We start from the raw sequence: 18,879 nt of genomic DNA, 5'->3' as shown, positions 1-18,879 counted from the left end.
GAATGCTGCTCAGTCCTTTTGCTTTAACCATAGTTTGGTACAGTGAAGCAAGCTAGTGCTTCTTGTTTAAGAGAATCAATGCAATATTTCCTTTTACAACTTAAAGGCATCTTCAATAAATCAGTCAGTCCAGGGCACAAATAAATCAAGAAGTCAGCACCTCCCACAGAATTAACTTAAAACTAACCAATTCACTGGTGCATGTCTACTTTCTGTAGTCATCACTGGATAAAAAGTTATTTCTGACAAGCTCACCATGAGAGCAATTAGATTAAAATGAAGGTAGGAGAAACAGTGGACACAAAGGAAAGGAATTCATGTGAGGGCAGAAAAAAAGCACAACAATTTTACCACCTCAGAAGGGAAATCCTTTAATGCTCATGCTCAACAAGAAAGAGTGCAGAGTTGTGAAAACAGATCTTCCATATTACTTTAAAAAGCAAACATTCATAACAACTAGGAGTAAAATTTGCAGTGTCAAGTATTTGTAAAACATCTAGCAACTAAGATGATTCGGAGTTTGACGTCTAAAAGAGTTATTCAAGGGATTAAGAGTATCACAATTAAATAGCTCATATCAGCACTGTCCCTCGCCTTTGAGTGGGAGCAGTATGACAACAAAAATTTAGAATTGCTGCACTGGGATGGCTCTTCAATTACCAAATCCAGAATTCTGAATCACTTCTAAGGAATAAGAAGTGAAGAGAATACAGTGTTTAAGCTTCTAGACTACAGCAGATACACTGGATCAAGCATGGCAGTATGCATTTCACACAACTGAAAGGTGACTCTTTTCCTGGAAAGCATCCTGGAGCTGATCAAGCAATTGCAGATGAAGCACAGGGACTGCAGAACAGAGCTGAAGTCACAAATGCATGCATGTTGGGCAGATAACCAACTCAGATATCAGAACACCAGTTCCCCGTTGCCATGAACTTCACTTCTTGAAAACGTTAGAATTTTTTTAAACAGACCACAGAGGGGAAGGACTTCTGTAGCCACTATTGTGAATGCTTGAAGAGACTCCCTCCCCTTGCAACATAAGTAATTCCTAAAAAGGAATGGAGGAACACATGACTGGAAATGGCTGGACCATGACATGACTGTCCAGAAGGCTTTACAGAATCTGAATCCTGCACTGCCATGCACTCAAGTCCACAAAACATTTTTACAGTACAGGCATCCCACAAATTAGATGGGGGAATATAAAAAGGAATTTTCTTTTCTATAAGTACCTGATCGAAAGCTAGGTTGATTCCAATAGCTGGTCTGTTTGTCCATCTGTACAAAGCAAACCACTGACTTTTCTCCAGTTTTTGTGGAATAAATACCTCTACCTACCCCTGGTAGGCTCTGAAGTAACATGGGCTGGTCTAGTAGATACATCAGCAAAGTGGCAAAGAAAGTGAATGATGCTTTCACTTCTAAAAAATAATCCTTCTTCTGATCACAGTTGACACACTGGTGATATTTATGGAAGGAAAGCTTTCCATAATGCTAAACGTCTGCAATATGGATGTGTGGATGTGTGCATACAAAGAGATTCAGTTGCTAGTACTTTTGTCTGCCTAATGTGCAAATACACAAAGAGCTCTGTTAGAAATGAGTTTACATTAATCTTTTCTCAAGGTCTAAAAATTTGTCTTACCTACCACACGACTTCATACATGGTACAAGGAAACTGGCTTACACTCCTCCAGGAACTTCAGTCCTCTGCTAAAGTATGGAACAAGCAATAGAGTTCCTGCATGCCCCAACAACACTACATGAAAAAGCAATCTTCGGACTATGACGCATCACAGGAGAAGACTGGATGTGATGCACAAAACCTTCACTGAGAAATCTTAAAAAAGACATTAAAGCTGACAGTCCAGGAAGGAATATATTCATTTTGGACTTATACTTAGCTCCACTTCCAAGTTCAGAACTACCCCTGCCTTTATGTTAGGCAAGGTTTGTAACAACAGGAGATGACAGACACTCACTAAACCAGCAAGTCTCATACAAAAGGACCCAACAAGACAGCCTTGGTGTTTATAAAAGCATCTGGTTAAGCAGCCAACTAAAGATTTATTTACCCTTGTGAAAGAGGCAGAGTTCCACCTCTGCTAGGCAAAAAGTATTAAACCCTGCCATCCTGGAGGTGCTCACACAGAGGGGAAGTCTCCATTTACAGCAACCAATTGTTCCTGGAAGGTCTCTTGTCCAAGCACTGCTTGAAACCCATCCCAGATTTGCTGGCAAGGCGAGTCAAAACCAGCCAAACTTTGAGGCAACCTGGCTGCCCAACACAGGTTTTCAGTTATGCTCTATGAGGAGGAGACACCTAGGGCACAAAGAAAAGGTCAGAATGGCAGCAAAAGGTCACCCCTGCACAGCAGCCAGCGGCCGCCTGCAATGCTTGGCCCACCATCCTCCTGCTTTGGTTTGGCTTTAGCAGCACCATAGTGCTGCAAGTACCATTGTGAAATTCAGCTCAAAAGAATAATTTTGGTTGGAAAGGACCTTCTTGCTGCTTCTCTCCCCTCTTACAATACATCAGAACATCGTATCTTTAAATTTTTATAGTTTTATAAAGCAAATTAAGAAGAACAAAAAGGAGAGAGAGACAAAGTCTTACAACAGACTTGTACAGATTACTCTGCTCTTTCAAGCAGGCTCACTTAGTCTCACTTGAAGGGAAAAATGCCATTATGCTGGGGGAAAAAAAGTCCTATTTATAATCTCCACACATACGTACAAGACTGTAAAATTATGTCTCTGGTCTTGTCTTTCCTCTCTTTCCCTTTCTCCGCTCTTCTTGTCTTTACTTGTCAAGTAATGGCATAAGAGCTAATTTTATTGGAATAAGTAACTGTTCAACTAGAAGACCTGACACTTTGTCAAGAGCTTTGCTGAAAAGGATAAACCCAGATTTTACAGTAGTTACATGGCTACGCTTTCTACTGACCTATTCCTGAACCCTGACTCAATCAGGGAGGGAGTTGCATTCCCCAGAGATCAAACAGAAATATCCATAATCCATTAGATACTGTTTTTCAGTCATGTGTGGTATAATGATTGACACTACTTCAGAACAATATATACTGTAATCTCAAACAGTTTTGCTTTTTAGTGAAGGAGAGACAGTTGGACAGCTTTTTGTTTATTTCTAAGAAATCAGCTTCAGTGAAACATGAATGTATTCCTGACACAAATGCAAAAGGTGGGGTACACCTGGGATTTATTTAAACGTAAGATCAAACTAAAGTATCAAACAAAAATTGATCTTTACTTTTAAAAGGACACACATTCTTACCTGAGACTGCATGGAGAAGATAAACACTGGTTTAGTACTGTTTGTGAGCATAGGATTTAATGAAGCTTAGATTTTCCCTTACTTGTACATCACAGTTTGCTGATCAGAATTTCTACACAAAGGCATATTCCAGCTCAACTTTTTGCTGCATTTGGGGAATTTAAAAAGTCTCTCTCAAGTGGACACTTGGAAGGATTTTCTCCTCTGTACACTTAATGGCCTTTTCTCCTCTACTCAGCTATCCAGTCTCACACATCTCGTAGAAATTTGAGCTTTGTCAAAGTATTTTTAACCCTGTAGAATCTGATTGGCCAGCAAGTTAAAAAATGAGGGTAAGCCTAGAGAGGGAAGCAGACAGTCACCAAATGACTGCAACAGCCTAGTTTCCCTATATGCCATGGCAGAAATACTAGAGGGGCAGCAGAATAATTCTGAGAGAAAGCTAGCTCTGATTATTCATCATTAAAGGAGTAGAAGACAATATGGAGAGATACTCTTAGAGCTGAAAGAGGCCAGTAATTCTCTGCTGAAAATTTAAAGCAGCAATGGATGCTACCAGAACCAAAAAAAAAAAAAAAAAAAAGAGAGAGATTAAAAAAAAACCACACAACAACTACTGTAAAAAACGCTGTACTGTTGAAATCTGAACTTTAGAAAATTGGTTCAACATTGCCAAAAAATTGTTTAGAAAAAGAAGTGGGGAAGAGTGATGAAAGAAGGGCAAAGTGTTCCAACAACATCAAAGCATTCTCTTCTATGTTGTTAAAATATTTTTATCTTGAAACAAACTTTTTGTGCTGACATATTTCTTTTTTTGCATGATACAAATAATTTAAAAATTAAAAAAGCTAAAGCAATATAAATTGAACACTGACCAAAAAAACTTTCCTTGTTATTCCACAGTCCAATCTCTTTTCTCTGGAAAATTTTGAAACTTCAGGCTGTGTTCCAAAGTGGAACAAAACACGTTCTGAAATCGCAAAATGCCTTGTGGAAAAGAATGCTAACCCACTGATGGTGCTATTGTTTGCAAATGCAGGTGGAGGTCCAGAGAGAATCATTAAGCCCCAGACTTCTGCTGCAACAACTAGATAAGCCCATAAGGAATAGGAGGAGAATAATTTCATTCATTTTACTTCTTTCTGCACTGGAAGAAAAGAGAAGGATCTAACCTCTCCATAAGGACACCCTTAATCATCATCAACAGAAAGGGAGAGAAAGAAAAAGCAAAAAGTAATTTTTATGAAAATTTCATCTTTAGAAGGGGAGAAGGAAGATGATTCTACTAAAAACTGCAGTAAAAAAGTACGGAAAATCACTATGCAATATTCTGACTATCTGTCTTTTTTGCGCACACACACACACAGAGAGATTTCTCTCCCACTCTTTATGATTATTGATGTACAAAACCACAGATTTAGTTTAGTTTTCATCTGTACTAGTTATTTCCTTGCAGCTGCCACCATTACAAAGGGCCTTAGATTAACAAATGTAAGGAACCATAAGACTATTACATTTCCCAGCTGTGCTTACAGAAAGCATCAGACAGGACAGTCAAATGATAACTATTCCCTGGAAATCATTGTGTTTTCAACTTGATTTGCAAAATCCTAAAAGTATGCAGGGTATACGTAAGGGACCCACATAAGGTAAGTAAGGAAACACAGTTCATTTGTACCACGCACCTTAGAGAGGCATTTCTAAAAAGTTCTCAACATTTAAAATAAACAATGAACTCTACAGCAAGAAGCAGAAAATAAAGGATTTCAGTCTTTAATGAAGTAAGACTGGGTTTCTTTGGCCTTTTCATAAGCACTCAGAATGTAAAAGAAGCGTTTCAGAGTTTCAGGTGTGAAATACCTCAGTTAAACAAAAGGAATAAAAAACTCAACATCCTCAAGTTATTACTAGTTGCTCCAGCTACTAACACAATTGTTACATTTTTCAGTATGTTAGTAACAAGACTATATTTATATGAAGGTGGATATTTAAAAGCCAGTGGTCTCCTCCTCATTGGCATAATTCAGCCAGCAGTGTCGGTGAAACCAGGGTTTACATTCATCTAGAAGTTACTGTAACTTGGCCCTTGACATCATATTTTAGAAAGTAACACCCGTCAAGTTCTAAAAAAAAAAAAAAGAAGAAATGCCACCTCAGTATCACAAAGAGCTATCAAAGCTATGACAAATGAGCAACAGCACAAACCCCCCTGAGTGCTATTCTACCTTCAGTTTTCATGCAACCATGTTTGTCCAGGCTCCAGCTGCTGATCGTATTTGGCCAGCTCTGAGAATAACATGATTCAAACAAACAGAGTGCCTGAGCTAAAAATGTGTCGAATTATACAGTGACAGATGGTCTTTTGGGTTACTCTTACCTCACGTAATTCCAGCCTCTGAGCAACAGCTTCCAAGCACTCCTGCCCCGTGCTCTCCACGGAGAGGGTGCATTCAATCACATTGCTGTCCAGCAGACGGATCCTTGTCACAAAGCAATTCTTGCTCAAGACATTGTAACGTCTGGTCCGCCGCAGTTTCAGCCCAAAAGGCATGGTTGTTGGCCTGGAAGGTGGCCCCTTCCCTGTACTCTTCCACGGGTTATCAGCACACTTGTTGACTCGCCTTGAAGGCTTCTTCAGTTGGCACTACTCTCCTCCAGAAATGGAGGTAGCTGTCCATTCCCAGTGTGTGCTTCAAGAGATTCCTGCAAAATACATATAATAAGTAGTAAGCAGGAAATAAGATATTATTAAAGATCAGTGGAAAAGAAAAAACTTAAAGGAAGAGAGTCATATTTAATATAATAAGTATCTCCACATACAGGATTGCCAGGCACTTATTACATCTCCGAAAAGAACATGTCATACAACAAATCTTTTAAAATTCCATTTTGGCACTGAATTTAAAGCATGGATTTCACTGCAAAGCTGTTCTTTGAGAAGCTCAGTACAACCAGCAGCTCTACAGGGCACACAACCAGAGGTGCTAACTCTCCCACCATTACCCCCTCCACAGGGGTCTATAACATAATCTTCAAGTTAAGTTTTGGTGCCCTCAGGCCAGCTTTGAAAGCTAGCTTAAAAACCTAAGAAATAAAGGCATTTGAAAGAGGTGTGATTTTGAAAGAAGAAAGGCTGGCTGGAATCAGCAGGAAATGCAGGAGCTCAGCACCTCTGAAAAATCAAACCTAAGGTATGCATGTGAAAGGCAAAAAGCATCCCAGCTATTTCAGAGAAGGCTCCTCAGAGGCAATCCCTGACATTTTGCTCACTTCCAGCTCCGAAGCAAATCTACATTTGACTCTGTCAGGTAGAATGATTAATTGCAGGAGCCACCATCGGAGACCAGGATAAAAATGAGTGGGAAGGAAGAGAACAAATATTCTGGATGTTGTTTCTAATTACTATTCCTGAAATTTATCAAGGACACCTGCAAAAAACACAAAGTAGGCAGAAGAGCTAGAGGTACGTAAACAATGACATTTAAGAAGCTATGATCCTCATCTGTGAGATCCAGATTTAGTTAGGAAGATCCAGATTAGTTAGAAGATGCAGATTTAGTTAGGACAAGGTTCGAGATAAATCGAAACAAAGCATTTGCACTGGCACAAGCAGCTTTAAAATGCCACTTTACACATAGAGAAAGGGATGAAATAAAAACCAAATTACTTGCTACCAAGCCTTCCTGGTTTTGTTTGAATATTCTGGAGAAAGATATAGAAGGACACTAACACTGGTATTTAATAGTCCATTTCCCTAAGGAGTAACACTGCAAGCAAAACTCAGCCCACATTTCCTTGCTTCAGATTCAACAGAAAGTATTGCCAGCAAAGGATGCATCATTTAGCTGTATGTGACATTTCAAACATTGCTCACATATATCAACTGGCATAGAACTGCATGATTCAGTTATTTGCACTTTTTACTGAATATAGTTGCTATGCAGATTATTAGAAGCGAACTGATTGACTACAGTGATTATCATTATGCTAGAAATGCAACTATCAAATATTTGGTAAAGTGTATTTTTCAAAGCCACTATATCTTGGCATTTATTAGGGGGTTAAAGCAACATAAAACAAAGAAACCCCACACAAACAGAAAACCACAAGCAACCTCTCACTGGTTATGTATGCAACTACTCTGATAGTCTATGAGCTTTACCAGAGGTTCATGTGCTGTTTGACTGAAGTGCAAACAAACCTTTCAAATTAGCTGCTGCAGTTTCCCATTTATAGTCTCCCATTTATAATGTTCATGGGTACAGATATAATTTTCACATCACTGCTCAAGAGATCTTTTATACCTTGCATCACTGTAACATCAGAAGCCATCAAAGACACCAATACATCCTCACAACAACCTGATGAGGCAGGGTTGTGTCACCCATGACTCACAGAAGAAGAATTGTAACAGCATTAACCAGCTTGTTGTCACTCAGGATAATGGCTGACCTATGTACTAAAACACAGAGGCCAGAGTAGTGCTTTAACGCCAAGTCAACTGCATGGCAATTACCTTGCCTACCAACCTATCCAAAACTACAACATGAACTAGAAAAGTAGGAAGCATGTATGGAAATTTCAAAGAAGGAAGGGTGTGGAGGACTACATCTTACCAAGAAGAGCATTTTTATTCAGTCTCTGGCTTTGCAGATTGCTCTAAGTCACATACACAGAGACTTTTAGCTAGCCAACTCAATTTCAAAAAAACCAAAATACATAAATATCTTATCTTGCATTACTGTTAGTTGCACATGTTTCTGCACAGAACAAGAGCCATCCTCTCTACAGTAGATATACAGCTAACAGCTAATTGTGTAGCCTAAAGCTGAAAGCAATGTTAGTGAAAAAAAAAAAAGTGATTGGCCTTACTCATCAGGCATATTAAATGTCACAGCTATCACACGATAAGCCATCCCAGAAGACTTGTGTGCAAATATGCTACTCTGGAATAAATCTACCAATTCCTGAATAAAGTAAATGTTCACATGGATTGCAAATTAAGTTATATCATATGCTTCGGTAAACAAGGCCAATAATTCCTCCCTTTTTCAAGAAGGAGTAAAGTAAAAGGAGTTTTTCCTCAATTCTGCTGAGGGCAATCAGTGAGCACTATTTTCTAAAGACAAAGGCAAACAAACGGATTAATGGATGCACTTTTCTCTTTTATTTCACTTAAATATACTTGAATGCCTGATGACAACTCTTTCACACAAAATGTTGTGCTTTAATTAGTTTCCAAGTAAAGAAAGAATTGCGATGGTGAAGCTCAGACAGTTTAAACCAGCTCCAATTGGTCCAGCCTATAACAAGTATTAATTCTCTAACCAATGCACACGTTTAACTTTTCTGTTTACAAATCTTCTGGATGTTTGACCAACTTTCCACTTGGGTTTTCTGTTAAGTTGACACCCACAAAGCTTCTGGTAAGCTTTCTAAATAAGATCTCAAAAGGCACTGGTCACTTACAGGTTCCTAAAGTAAACAAGGTATTTAGCTTCTTAATATTTGTTTAATCTTAAAAGCATCAGAAGCATCCAGTTTTATTCACAGTTACTTAGTAAACAATTAAAAGAAGAAGACCTGAGATAAAGGGGTTTGGTCTTCCAAATGAAGGATTATTTCATTGCAGGACCTCCTTTCTAAGTTAAAAAAAAAAGTTGCCAAGGAGCAGCAACACCCCTACCAAGTTAGCCAAACTATGTAGGCATTCACAGCACTCCCTTCCTCAAACTCATACTTTCACTACAATTAAAGCAAAACAAACAGACAAAAAAAATTAAACTAAAGCAAGCCTATAAAAAACTAATCAGATCACCATGAACTCATTCTGCTTTTAAAAAAGGATTTATTTTGAGAATGAGGTCAGACAAAAAAACCTTGTAATTTTTTATTTAATAAATTAAGAAAATCAACTATGATCACCTTCAAAGCAGTTCCCTTCTGAGTTAACACACAGCCACACATGATGATGCCAACATTCAAGAAATTCCACAGATCATTCTCTGAAAGGCTTTTGAGGATCTCCATAATTTTTGCTTTCAGATCCTCAACTGATGAAAAATGAGTTCCTTTGAGCATCGACTTGATCTTTAGGATCTCTTCACTGTAGGCCACAGTTAATAACTGAAAAGTTTCCATTACAGATTTCTTCAATTCCACAAGAAATCCGATGTTAACTTGCTGTTAACTCTTGCACATCAACATTTTCTGACCAAGGGTAAGAAAACCTATATATCTGAACATGCGTCCACCCGTTCTGAGTGAAGTGATTGAGTTGAGCCCTGTCTCACTGTGAGAGGTTAGAACAGGTTTTATAATCACAGAATCACTAGGTTGGAAAAGACCCACTGGATCATCGAGTCCAACCATTCCTATCAATCACTAAACCATGCCCCTCAGCATCTCATCCACCCACCTTTTAAAAACCTTCAGGGAAGGTGATTCAACCACCTCCCTGGGCAACCTGTTCCAGTGCCCAATGACCCTTTCTGTGAAAAACTTTTACCTGATGTTCAGCCTGAACCTCCCCTGGTGGAGCTTGAGGCCATTCCCTCTTGTCCTGTCCCCTGTCACTTGGGAGAAGAAGCCAGCACCCTCCTCTCTACAACCTCCTTTCAGGTAGTTATAGAGGGCAATGAGGTCTCCCCTCAGCCTCCTCTTCTCAAGGCTAAACAACCCCAGCTCTCTCAGCCGCTCCTCATAAGACATAACCTTCTCCTTGTCTCTCCCCTCCCACTCCTGGTTCCCAAACTACAGGGTCAGTCTTGGGGAGTTTTGCATCAGCCCTCGTATTTCAGGTGTGAAAGAAACAGACGTGACAACTTTTAAAGTGACATCTATTTAAGGATTTATGTTCCTGGAGGGAAACTAGACTGAACTCTTCACGAACCTGGGTATTTTTCATTTTTTTTTTTACTCCACATATGATTACTTTGGATACTTTCTTCCAGAGGCCACCCAGAGAGACCCATATGGGGCAGCAGGACACAGGGCTGGAGACCACCAATCACAGAGCTGCAGCAAGGACTGACGGCCCTGGAATAACATCAAATGGAGGTCCCAGATCAGTGAGCAGAGGGTTGTGTGGAAACCCCAGGTGAGGTTCGTCAGGGCCATTAAGGCACAGAAGTATCTTGGTGGATTCTTGGTAATCTTTAATATTTTCTTGTTTCAGCAGACCAAGAAAAAACCTGAACAATAAACCAACTCCTTTGTTATCGTAGACATTGGCATCCTATTTCTATGTTATTTACTTGAAAAAGCCATATGGATAAAGTCAATGGCTATGGGGAACATAGGGAAGAGTGAAGATGGCAAAAGAGCATAAAGAATGAAAACAGATTCAACACAGAATAAAACTAAACCTTTAACTCACAATCTCATTCCAAACACAATAGAAGTTGTCTTGTTAGTTTTCAGTAGAAATCAGCTTAAAGCTGATCAATCGATGTCTTGGATCAAGACTTGCTTACTTATCTCACTTGATATTATACTAAACATGGAAGCCTTACCAGCATATTGCCTATGCAAAGGCAGCAGATGAGCGTAAGATCTCTCCCCAGTGGTATTTGGTTCCCTCACAACACTGCTGCATCAGCAAGGGGACAGAGGAGAAATCACTGAGCAAGAAGTCCTTCCATGAACAAAAGGCTTCAAGAGGCACCACTCCCCCATCATACACACAGAGGTAGCAAAACCCACATCTTGTATTACCAAGAATATCTTCCCAGCACAACACTGAAACACCTTGAAGCCACAGATGGCACAGCTATAGCGGTTTAGGGAGAAAAACACTTATCATGACCTGGAGCAGTAATGCTACCTATTATCAACCAACCTTCTTCACTGGCCAGTCCTGTCTGAAGAACTAGGTCAGATTCAGACTCTGATAAGTAACTCAGAACTGCTCCCAGCTTTTAGGAAAACTTGGTTAGTTTCTATATAGAAGTCTCCTGAAGGGTTTAAATTACTTGAAGCAGACAAAAATTTGTGCCTTTCCAAATCAGTATTTTTTTCTTTACAAGAAATTGCAGTGAAACCAGGTCAAACCGCTGGTATGCAAAAAGCAAATAAATTAATATTTTACACCTTTGCCAAACCTAAAACCAAAAGAAGCCAGAAATATGATAAATTTTTCCTTCATTCTCCCAAAGTCAGCTGGGGCTGGCCAGATTTTGTTGTTGGTAGCTTTAAAAGACAGACTAAAGCGAGTGAGTGAAGTGTAGTTGTTGCGTAAGAAAGAGACCTATGGCAGAAGCTGCTTTGTGTGGTGAAGGGCACTACTCCAGTCACAGGGAATTCTCCTGCTTCCTTAAATGCATTTAAAGTCTATGAGAAAAGAAAGGCTTGTAAATAATTAAGGCAAAGATAACTCTCGGGCCATTTCCAAGTATGTGACTTGCTCCTCTATTACAGACCTCATATATTTAACCATACTACATTCAAAGGAACTTAAAAAAAAATAGCATCTGATATGAAACGCACTTAAAACAGAATGTTTTCTCTCACTTCATTTGCTTTTGTACGTAATTTCTGAAACTCCAGGAAGAACGCAATTACTGTCAAACTACAGCCTGTACTTACCAACTGCTCGTGGCACCCCTCCAAGCATTCCTAGCACCACAGGAGGAGCAGCGCACCTAACAGAAGTATGTAACCCTGGGCTGGGCACAAGACCGCAGCATTTGATGTAAGCTGCAAGTGGTGTGCAAGCCTGCAGTTTTAGGGGAAGAATAAAAATAACAGTGTATGGCAGACGGAACGTCTAGGACAATCCATCTAGTTGAGTTATGTCTAGAGAAGGAAATCTCTCCCTGTGAAATGGCTTTCTTTCCCTTGATTGCTCTCGTGTGAGAGCTTCCTGTACCTAACAAAGTATTCCTTTACCAAACAAAGTGCATGTATCACACCTAGTTACGGGCAGAATTCCTATCAAACCTGATAAACCCTCAGCAGTCAAATTCATCTCTGGACAGATGAAAGCAGTTTTTAACCCTTACATATTATCAGCCTTCTGCTACAAAGCCACCATTTTCAACTACTTGTTTATGCAGTCCCTGGCAAGATATGGACCTCATCCCCAGGCATTTAAATCTTTAAGAATTCTTGAGGAGATTTAAGTATTACCATAATCCAAATAGTAACAAAACCGATAACATTCTCACCTCTACATTCTTGAAAGAGTAAAATTATATTTTCATTTCATTTTTAGCATTATTACAATATCCTGTACAGAACTTCCAAAGTCTCTAAGCATCTAGAGATCCTATACCAACGTGTATGACCAGATGCCAGGGACTCTATGACATTCAAAGCAGAAAACAACTGCTACTGTGACTATTGGATTACTGTGCATCATTAGACAACAATACAGACTGACAAAGATCAAAAATCATCTCAATTAGCACTTCTGCTTTCCCAATTCCTTCACAGATTTCCCTCCCCAGGAAAATTACCATTTTCCCTCAGATCCATCTTTGCTGTAACAGATTTTTCTGTATCTAAATCACTGTGTGTTTTTACTGTATTCCACTTGGGTCAGATTCTGCTTTCAGAGGTGTTAAATAAAGACAGAAGAGTCACTCCAATTTGGACCAGTTGAATTTCTACCCTTTCTTTATTCCCTTTGGTTCCAAAACCTGCAAGAGTATGCACTCGCTGACTTTGAAGTCCATAAATGTTAGTACATGTACCTTTTATTACGCCCTCCTCCCCTGCTAAAGCACCACTCTCTTTTATGTAAAAACACCTTTCTTGTGCATTCATAGAATAATTCTGTAGAGTTTTGTGGATATAAATCTATCATGCAGACGCTTAATTACGCTTCTGCATCAAGATGTACAAGTATCAAGTATTTTTGTAGACTTTGACTCTAAGTCAGTGTCTGAAAAGGTCTCTATCAAAGAAACAATGTGAACTTCCCAAACTGCAGCTTAGCACCTTATCCACTACTGCCTTACTCATAGCACCAGAACACTTTCAACAATCCAATAGGTTTTTATAATGCAGCTACTGACGAAGGACTCATTTTGTTAGTGTAGATATTTAAGTTAGGAGTATTGTCGGCATAAAGTAACATATCTGACACTTGAGTTACCATTGCAATCAGTTTTAATCCAATAAGATATAAACAACGAAGCTGGAATTTTTTACTGCTCACCTGTACATCTTGTAGAACTCTTTGCTGTAAAGTTAACAAAACAAAATGACAGTAGTTTTCCTTCTTGTGCAGAGTATGCTCCCTGTCTGCCCATGCCAGGTGTCAGCAGCAACTCCACCTCTCTGCTATGGCAAGGTTACAATACTGCAGTTAACCATTTACATTCCGCTCACACCTTGGCTATTACAAGACCTCAAATTAGACACAGCCAAGAGGGATCTGTGCCTGGATGGCACCTGTCCAGGGATGCAATTTCATACATCAGACAGTCTCACCCAAGTGCTCACTACTGCCAGGAATGGGTGGGAGGTCCTGCTCTTCTTTTTTTTGTTTGTTTGTTTCTTTTTCTCCCTTCCCACCCCCACCTCCTTAATTCTAGAGTATATCACGACATCTTGTTTCATGTCAACTCTGGAAAGATGCTGGGACCTCCTCCTGGTTGAGCTACTTCACCCTCCTTAACTTAGCAATACAATAGGATCCTTTTCAACTTGGTTAGTGAATTTAAATAGCTGATGCTGGACCTCAGCTCACCTGAAGAGAAACACAGTCTCAGAGAAGGAAGAATAAGAGTAATTCTGTCTTAATTGATGGAAGTCAGTGAGGTCAGCTGAGCAGTTTGTGAAATCCCAGCCTAAGGAAGGTCTGTGGTCTCAGCAGGTAAGAGACCTCCATGAGACACATTCCCCTCTTCCTGTGTGGTAAAACTACATCAAAATAAAAAATTGCTTTCTCTGAAATAGCCAGCTGGTTCAAAATGCACTACAATTTTTTTTTTTCCAAAGGGAAGCAATTTATTCTGTAATTGAATGTCCATAAGAGGAGTTGACATTGTAAAATCTGTATGGGTTATGTTTTCTACATGGACAAACGGTTTAGAAGAAGAAAAGTGAGGCCAGCATTTGAGTATTTTGGCACATCCTTCTTTTAGATCTGGTATCACACCTGTTCTCTAAGTACCACCCTTTAGAAAAGGCAACAAAGGCACAAGGCCTTGCATCCTACATCTTTACTAAACAATTCCTAAAAAAATCAAAGATCAGAAAAATCTGTTATCACACGGGTCAACTATTTAAAATTAATTCTATTCAAGGACCTTAGAACCTCTCAGAGGATTTGTCAGGATTCTTCACTATTTGTCCCTATTTTACCCCACTGGCTACAATCAGAAGTAACATAGTATTGTTGCCATTTACTTTTCCCTTCAGTTAATCAACCTTGTGAAAGGTTTTCAACTCCTTCAGGCTCGTTGAGGCTATCGTGACTATAAAGGATTACATTTCCTTCTAAATGTGATTGATAGGCATGCAAAACCATTATAAGAACAGTGAAGAATATGCTTAGTAAAAACCACAAAAAAATCCTTATAGCGCATTTTTGTTAATCTCTCATGTTACAAAGATGTAAGTAAAACTGCAAATAAGAGTTCTAAGCGTAGGATACATAAAAAGCAGAAGTAATGACTCTAATAGAGGCAAGTAATTGAATTGGATATGGAGTACATTATACACCCCAATACGTTCATGCTAGTTAAACATATAGTAGCACAAACTGATGCCAGTTGTTCTATAATTTCAAATGATAGAATAAAAAGTTTGTTAAAGACAAAAGTTCAAACCTCACCTATCCTGGTTTAGTGAAAAATTATCTGTTCTCAAGAGCTGGCTGCAGTTTCATTTCTGTACTGCGATTTTTGCAATGGGATGGTGACAAGAGATCACTCAGAGATGAAGAAGCAAACAGACACAGTGCGTGCAAGATATGCTTGCAGGTTGTTGCATGGATACCACTATTCCAGTGTCAGATGAAGACTGGAAGCTGCTTACCTGTGTTCATTGCAATGCTGCCCTCAGCTGAGACCCTGCTGGGAAGCTGCCTCATCCCAGCAAAACACAGTCCTATATACTTAATAAAGGTGTGTTATTTCAGCTCCTTCCTTTCTTCTGCTTTATATATGGCTTATACAACTTAGTTGCTACAATTTCTGCTCCAATAGTGGTCATGCCTGTGTATCTCCCATTCTCCTTCACTTCCTTTATTTTTTATATATATATATATATGGAAGATTATAAATTCTTTCAAGTGAGCAGAAACTAGGAAACCTTGAGTTATAAAGTTATAACTACAGACTTCCAAAATGCATCTTGCTACCGCTAATTCTAAAGACTGCAAAAGGCACCTATTTAACATAAGGAGGTTCCAAGACATTGGGATTCCTTGGCCTACCAGGAAAGAAAATGTTTTCTTAAACGAATAGGTCTTATCAAACCCGAAGAATCACATGTACAATGGGTAGAGAAGGGAAAGATCAGCAAGAAGCACTCAACTTGCAACAAATCAATTGGGAACAGTGTGGTGGCCCCTCCAAACCGCAAATTTGCTCTCTCCTTACGATACTGAGATCCAGCACTGCCCCTACTGATGTCAGTAATCAGACCCTGGCACCAAGTGAAGCAAAATCCATATCTGCAGCCTTACAGTAAGAATAAAACTTTGCCCAGTTTCTTGAAGTTCAAAGCAATGGCTTACTTCCCAGAAGACACTCAATTTCTCCCATTCAGGTATTAAGACAATGAATCAGGACAATACAACAGAGCAAGTGTGGCTGCAGATAAGCAATGACAGCCAAGTATGATGAGGTGGAGGAGAAACGGAGGAGAGAGGGAAAAAAAAAAATAAAAAGCACACATACTATACATCCTAAACCACAACAGGGTACATTTAGTTACATAAGCAGATACTTCATACAAGATCGTAACATGAACTTTTGAACCTGCATGGAAAAAAAGCCTCTCCACTACTCAATGCATTACAACATTGATGCTACAAAATGCTGGAAAAATCCTTCAAGTTATACCAAAGGAGGATTATATTGTGGGCATGGACATGAAGAAAGTAAATCTGTTATCATTACTGAATATAGGCCTTGATGTAAATCACACAGCCACAGCCACTGAATAACTGCATTTGTTTCGACAGAAAAACACCTCATCTGAAATACAGAATAGCTGCCGGAAATGAGCTAATGGTACTTTTCTTTCTGTATTAAAGGATTATTTTCCAGTGCCCACTGTGTGGGCTTAAACACTGGCTTGCAACAGTCAAAATACTTAGAAGTAAGATTTATGACTAAAGCGGGGGGGCAGCGGGGGTAGGGGAGACCTTCTTTGAAGCAACTCACTTCTTTGTCCAGTGCCTCAGAATTACAAGGCTACAAAAGACCCCTCTCTGTGAGCAGCCCTCTGCATTCTTCCTTTATCTATGTGGCAGATCATACTGATAAAAAAAAATTTGAAAACAATTACCTGGTCACCAGGAACTGATATATTATTAGCAACAGATATCATGGGGTTTTTTTCTAATAATTTTTAACAGGGAATCTCTTATGCCTCAAAGCCATCAATATCTTCAGCACTAGTACGTTTTTCAGAAGTGTCCAAGGAAGCTTGGGAGAAAACTTACAAATTTACTTCCACAGCATTCGAGATGGTGCGGCTAATTGCTTTGATAGAGGAATTGTGCAAACTGTAATCCCATACTGTTTCATTGTATAAAAGTGTAATTTTTCTCTTTTAGTCACGAAAGTACCCCAACAGATAAGCTTAGGTTGACAGCTTATTTCCTCTAATATTATTTTTAATTAATTCTACTCAAGAGAACAACTTTTTGCTGAAGGCTAGTAAAACTCTGCTAGTTTTGGAGTGACAAATACAAGCTGTGGCTTTATACACAAAACCACTGTACTAAACCACAGTTTTAAAAACTGCCGCATGCCATTCTTTGCTCAGCTTTCATAATAGTGCTTCAATAAATGCTTCACTGACTTACCCCATAAATCTGGACAAAATATTCACCCTTTACATATTATGTTAGCTTTATTTGGAATCATACTTAAGGTTATCAGCTTTTAATGAGATTAAAGCCTAATTCTTATTAACTGACCCCACAGAGAAGGTAGTTGCTCTGTAACATGTCAGAGAGGGAAAAAGTCCTTTCCTAAAACTTTTACTCAGTCATGAGCTGGAAAGAAATTCTTTTTTTTTTTTAAATAAAACTTTTTCATTCCTTCCACAGATTAATATACTGTAAGGTTAACATTCTAGCATACAACTGAAGCAACAAAGGCCAAAAATGACTTGTAAGCTTGTGACTCTCCCTAGCTCACAAAACAAACTTTGTATACTAAAATAATAAGAGGTAAACTAACATTTAATGTTAACATTTTCTTATTTTGCTGGTCTTTACAAGCAATTTGGATTTAAAACAGAGTAGTTAGTATGATTTTTAGTTCTCATACAAAAAACAGTGAGGTTACTCCAAATTTAAACACAACTTGCACAAATCAAAACATCTTCTATATGACCTCAGGTAAGCATCTTTGTTGTAGGTGCATATCAAAGTGGCACAACAAGGTGTTTGATCCATTGTGGTGGTCATTGAAATGCTACTGAATGCGAGCAAAGAAAAACATTAACTACAGATTATGTAGGATTTTCTTATTCATAGGTAGAAAACCTAAACATCAGAACAGAAGAAAATGGAGTAAAATAAAAAGTGGTTTAAAAAATCACTCCATTTGTATCACTTTCTCTTGTTTGGTGTCACATAATTAGACTTGCAGGGATGACGTTTCTCGAACATTTACACTCAACATTAACTTGAACACAGGGAGAAGCAAAAGAAGAAACAAGGAAAGAAAATAAAGTGAATGGAGAAAGCCCATGTGGTACAGCCCTTCCACATTCTGTCTCTGGTTAGCAAGTTGGAAGCATCTCATTTCTTTAACATGAAGCCTGATATTCACATTCTTCTGCAGCTTAATGTGGACATGGACAACAGATCATACTCATATCTTAAAGGAGCTAAGCAACTTAGCACAGCAAGCCTACAAGCTACAAGATGGATAGCAAGAAACCCTATGTTTATGTCCACTGTGAAAAAAAAGGAAATTAAATTTTGTGATTCCCAGTTCTTCTGCAGAAGTAGCCAATACCATATAGATGTACTGGTTGGATTAAATAAAAGAATGTAAAATCTGTCCTAAGTTGTGAAGACACTGATGCCTATTGAAGTACTGTTAAGAATAGCCACCACTCCTGTGAAATCAATTCACCTGTATCTGTGCAGCACAGGAGTAAGACTCGTCTCACATCACAGCCTTTCTCGAACCAGTGCTGAATGGCAACAAGTTGAACAGAAATCAAATTGCAGATGTGACACTGCTGTGCATTTTATTCAACAATTTACCACAAAGATAAGTCCTCGGTAATACAATTTCCTGTTATTGTGGAAAAGAAAATTGCCCTATGTGATGAAAAAATGCAGCAGACAAACCAATGCATGATGCTGTCTTACAGCAACATCTACCACATAGAAGGCAACAGTGTCAGTGGAAGGGAAAGAGAAGTGCTCCCTGCCA

General features: G+C 38.9%; 1 protein-coding gene across 1 annotated transcript in view; it reads right to left on the bottom strand.

Annotated features, from left to right (window-relative positions):
* PTPN14 (protein tyrosine phosphatase non-receptor type 14) overlaps positions 1–18,879 on the bottom strand; it is a 124,756-nt gene that overhangs the window by 69,745 nt on the left and 36,132 nt on the right. Inside the window, exon 2 of the mRNA XM_069852812.1 lies at positions 5,676–6,001. Coding sequence (XP_069708913.1) covers positions 5,676–5,849 — 174 coding nt within the window. The 5' untranslated portion in view covers positions 5,850–6,001. The remainder of the gene's footprint in view (positions 1–5,675; positions 6,002–18,879) is intronic.

This window comes from Phaenicophaeus curvirostris, chromosome 2 (genome assembly GCF_032191515.1).
Source record: "Phaenicophaeus curvirostris isolate KB17595 chromosome 2, BPBGC_Pcur_1.0, whole genome shotgun sequence".
NCBI lineage: Eukaryota > Metazoa > Chordata > Aves > Cuculiformes > Cuculidae > Phaenicophaeus > Phaenicophaeus curvirostris.
The sequence above is the reverse complement of the archived record's forward strand: the minus strand, read 5'-3'. Positions and strand labels throughout refer to the sequence as shown.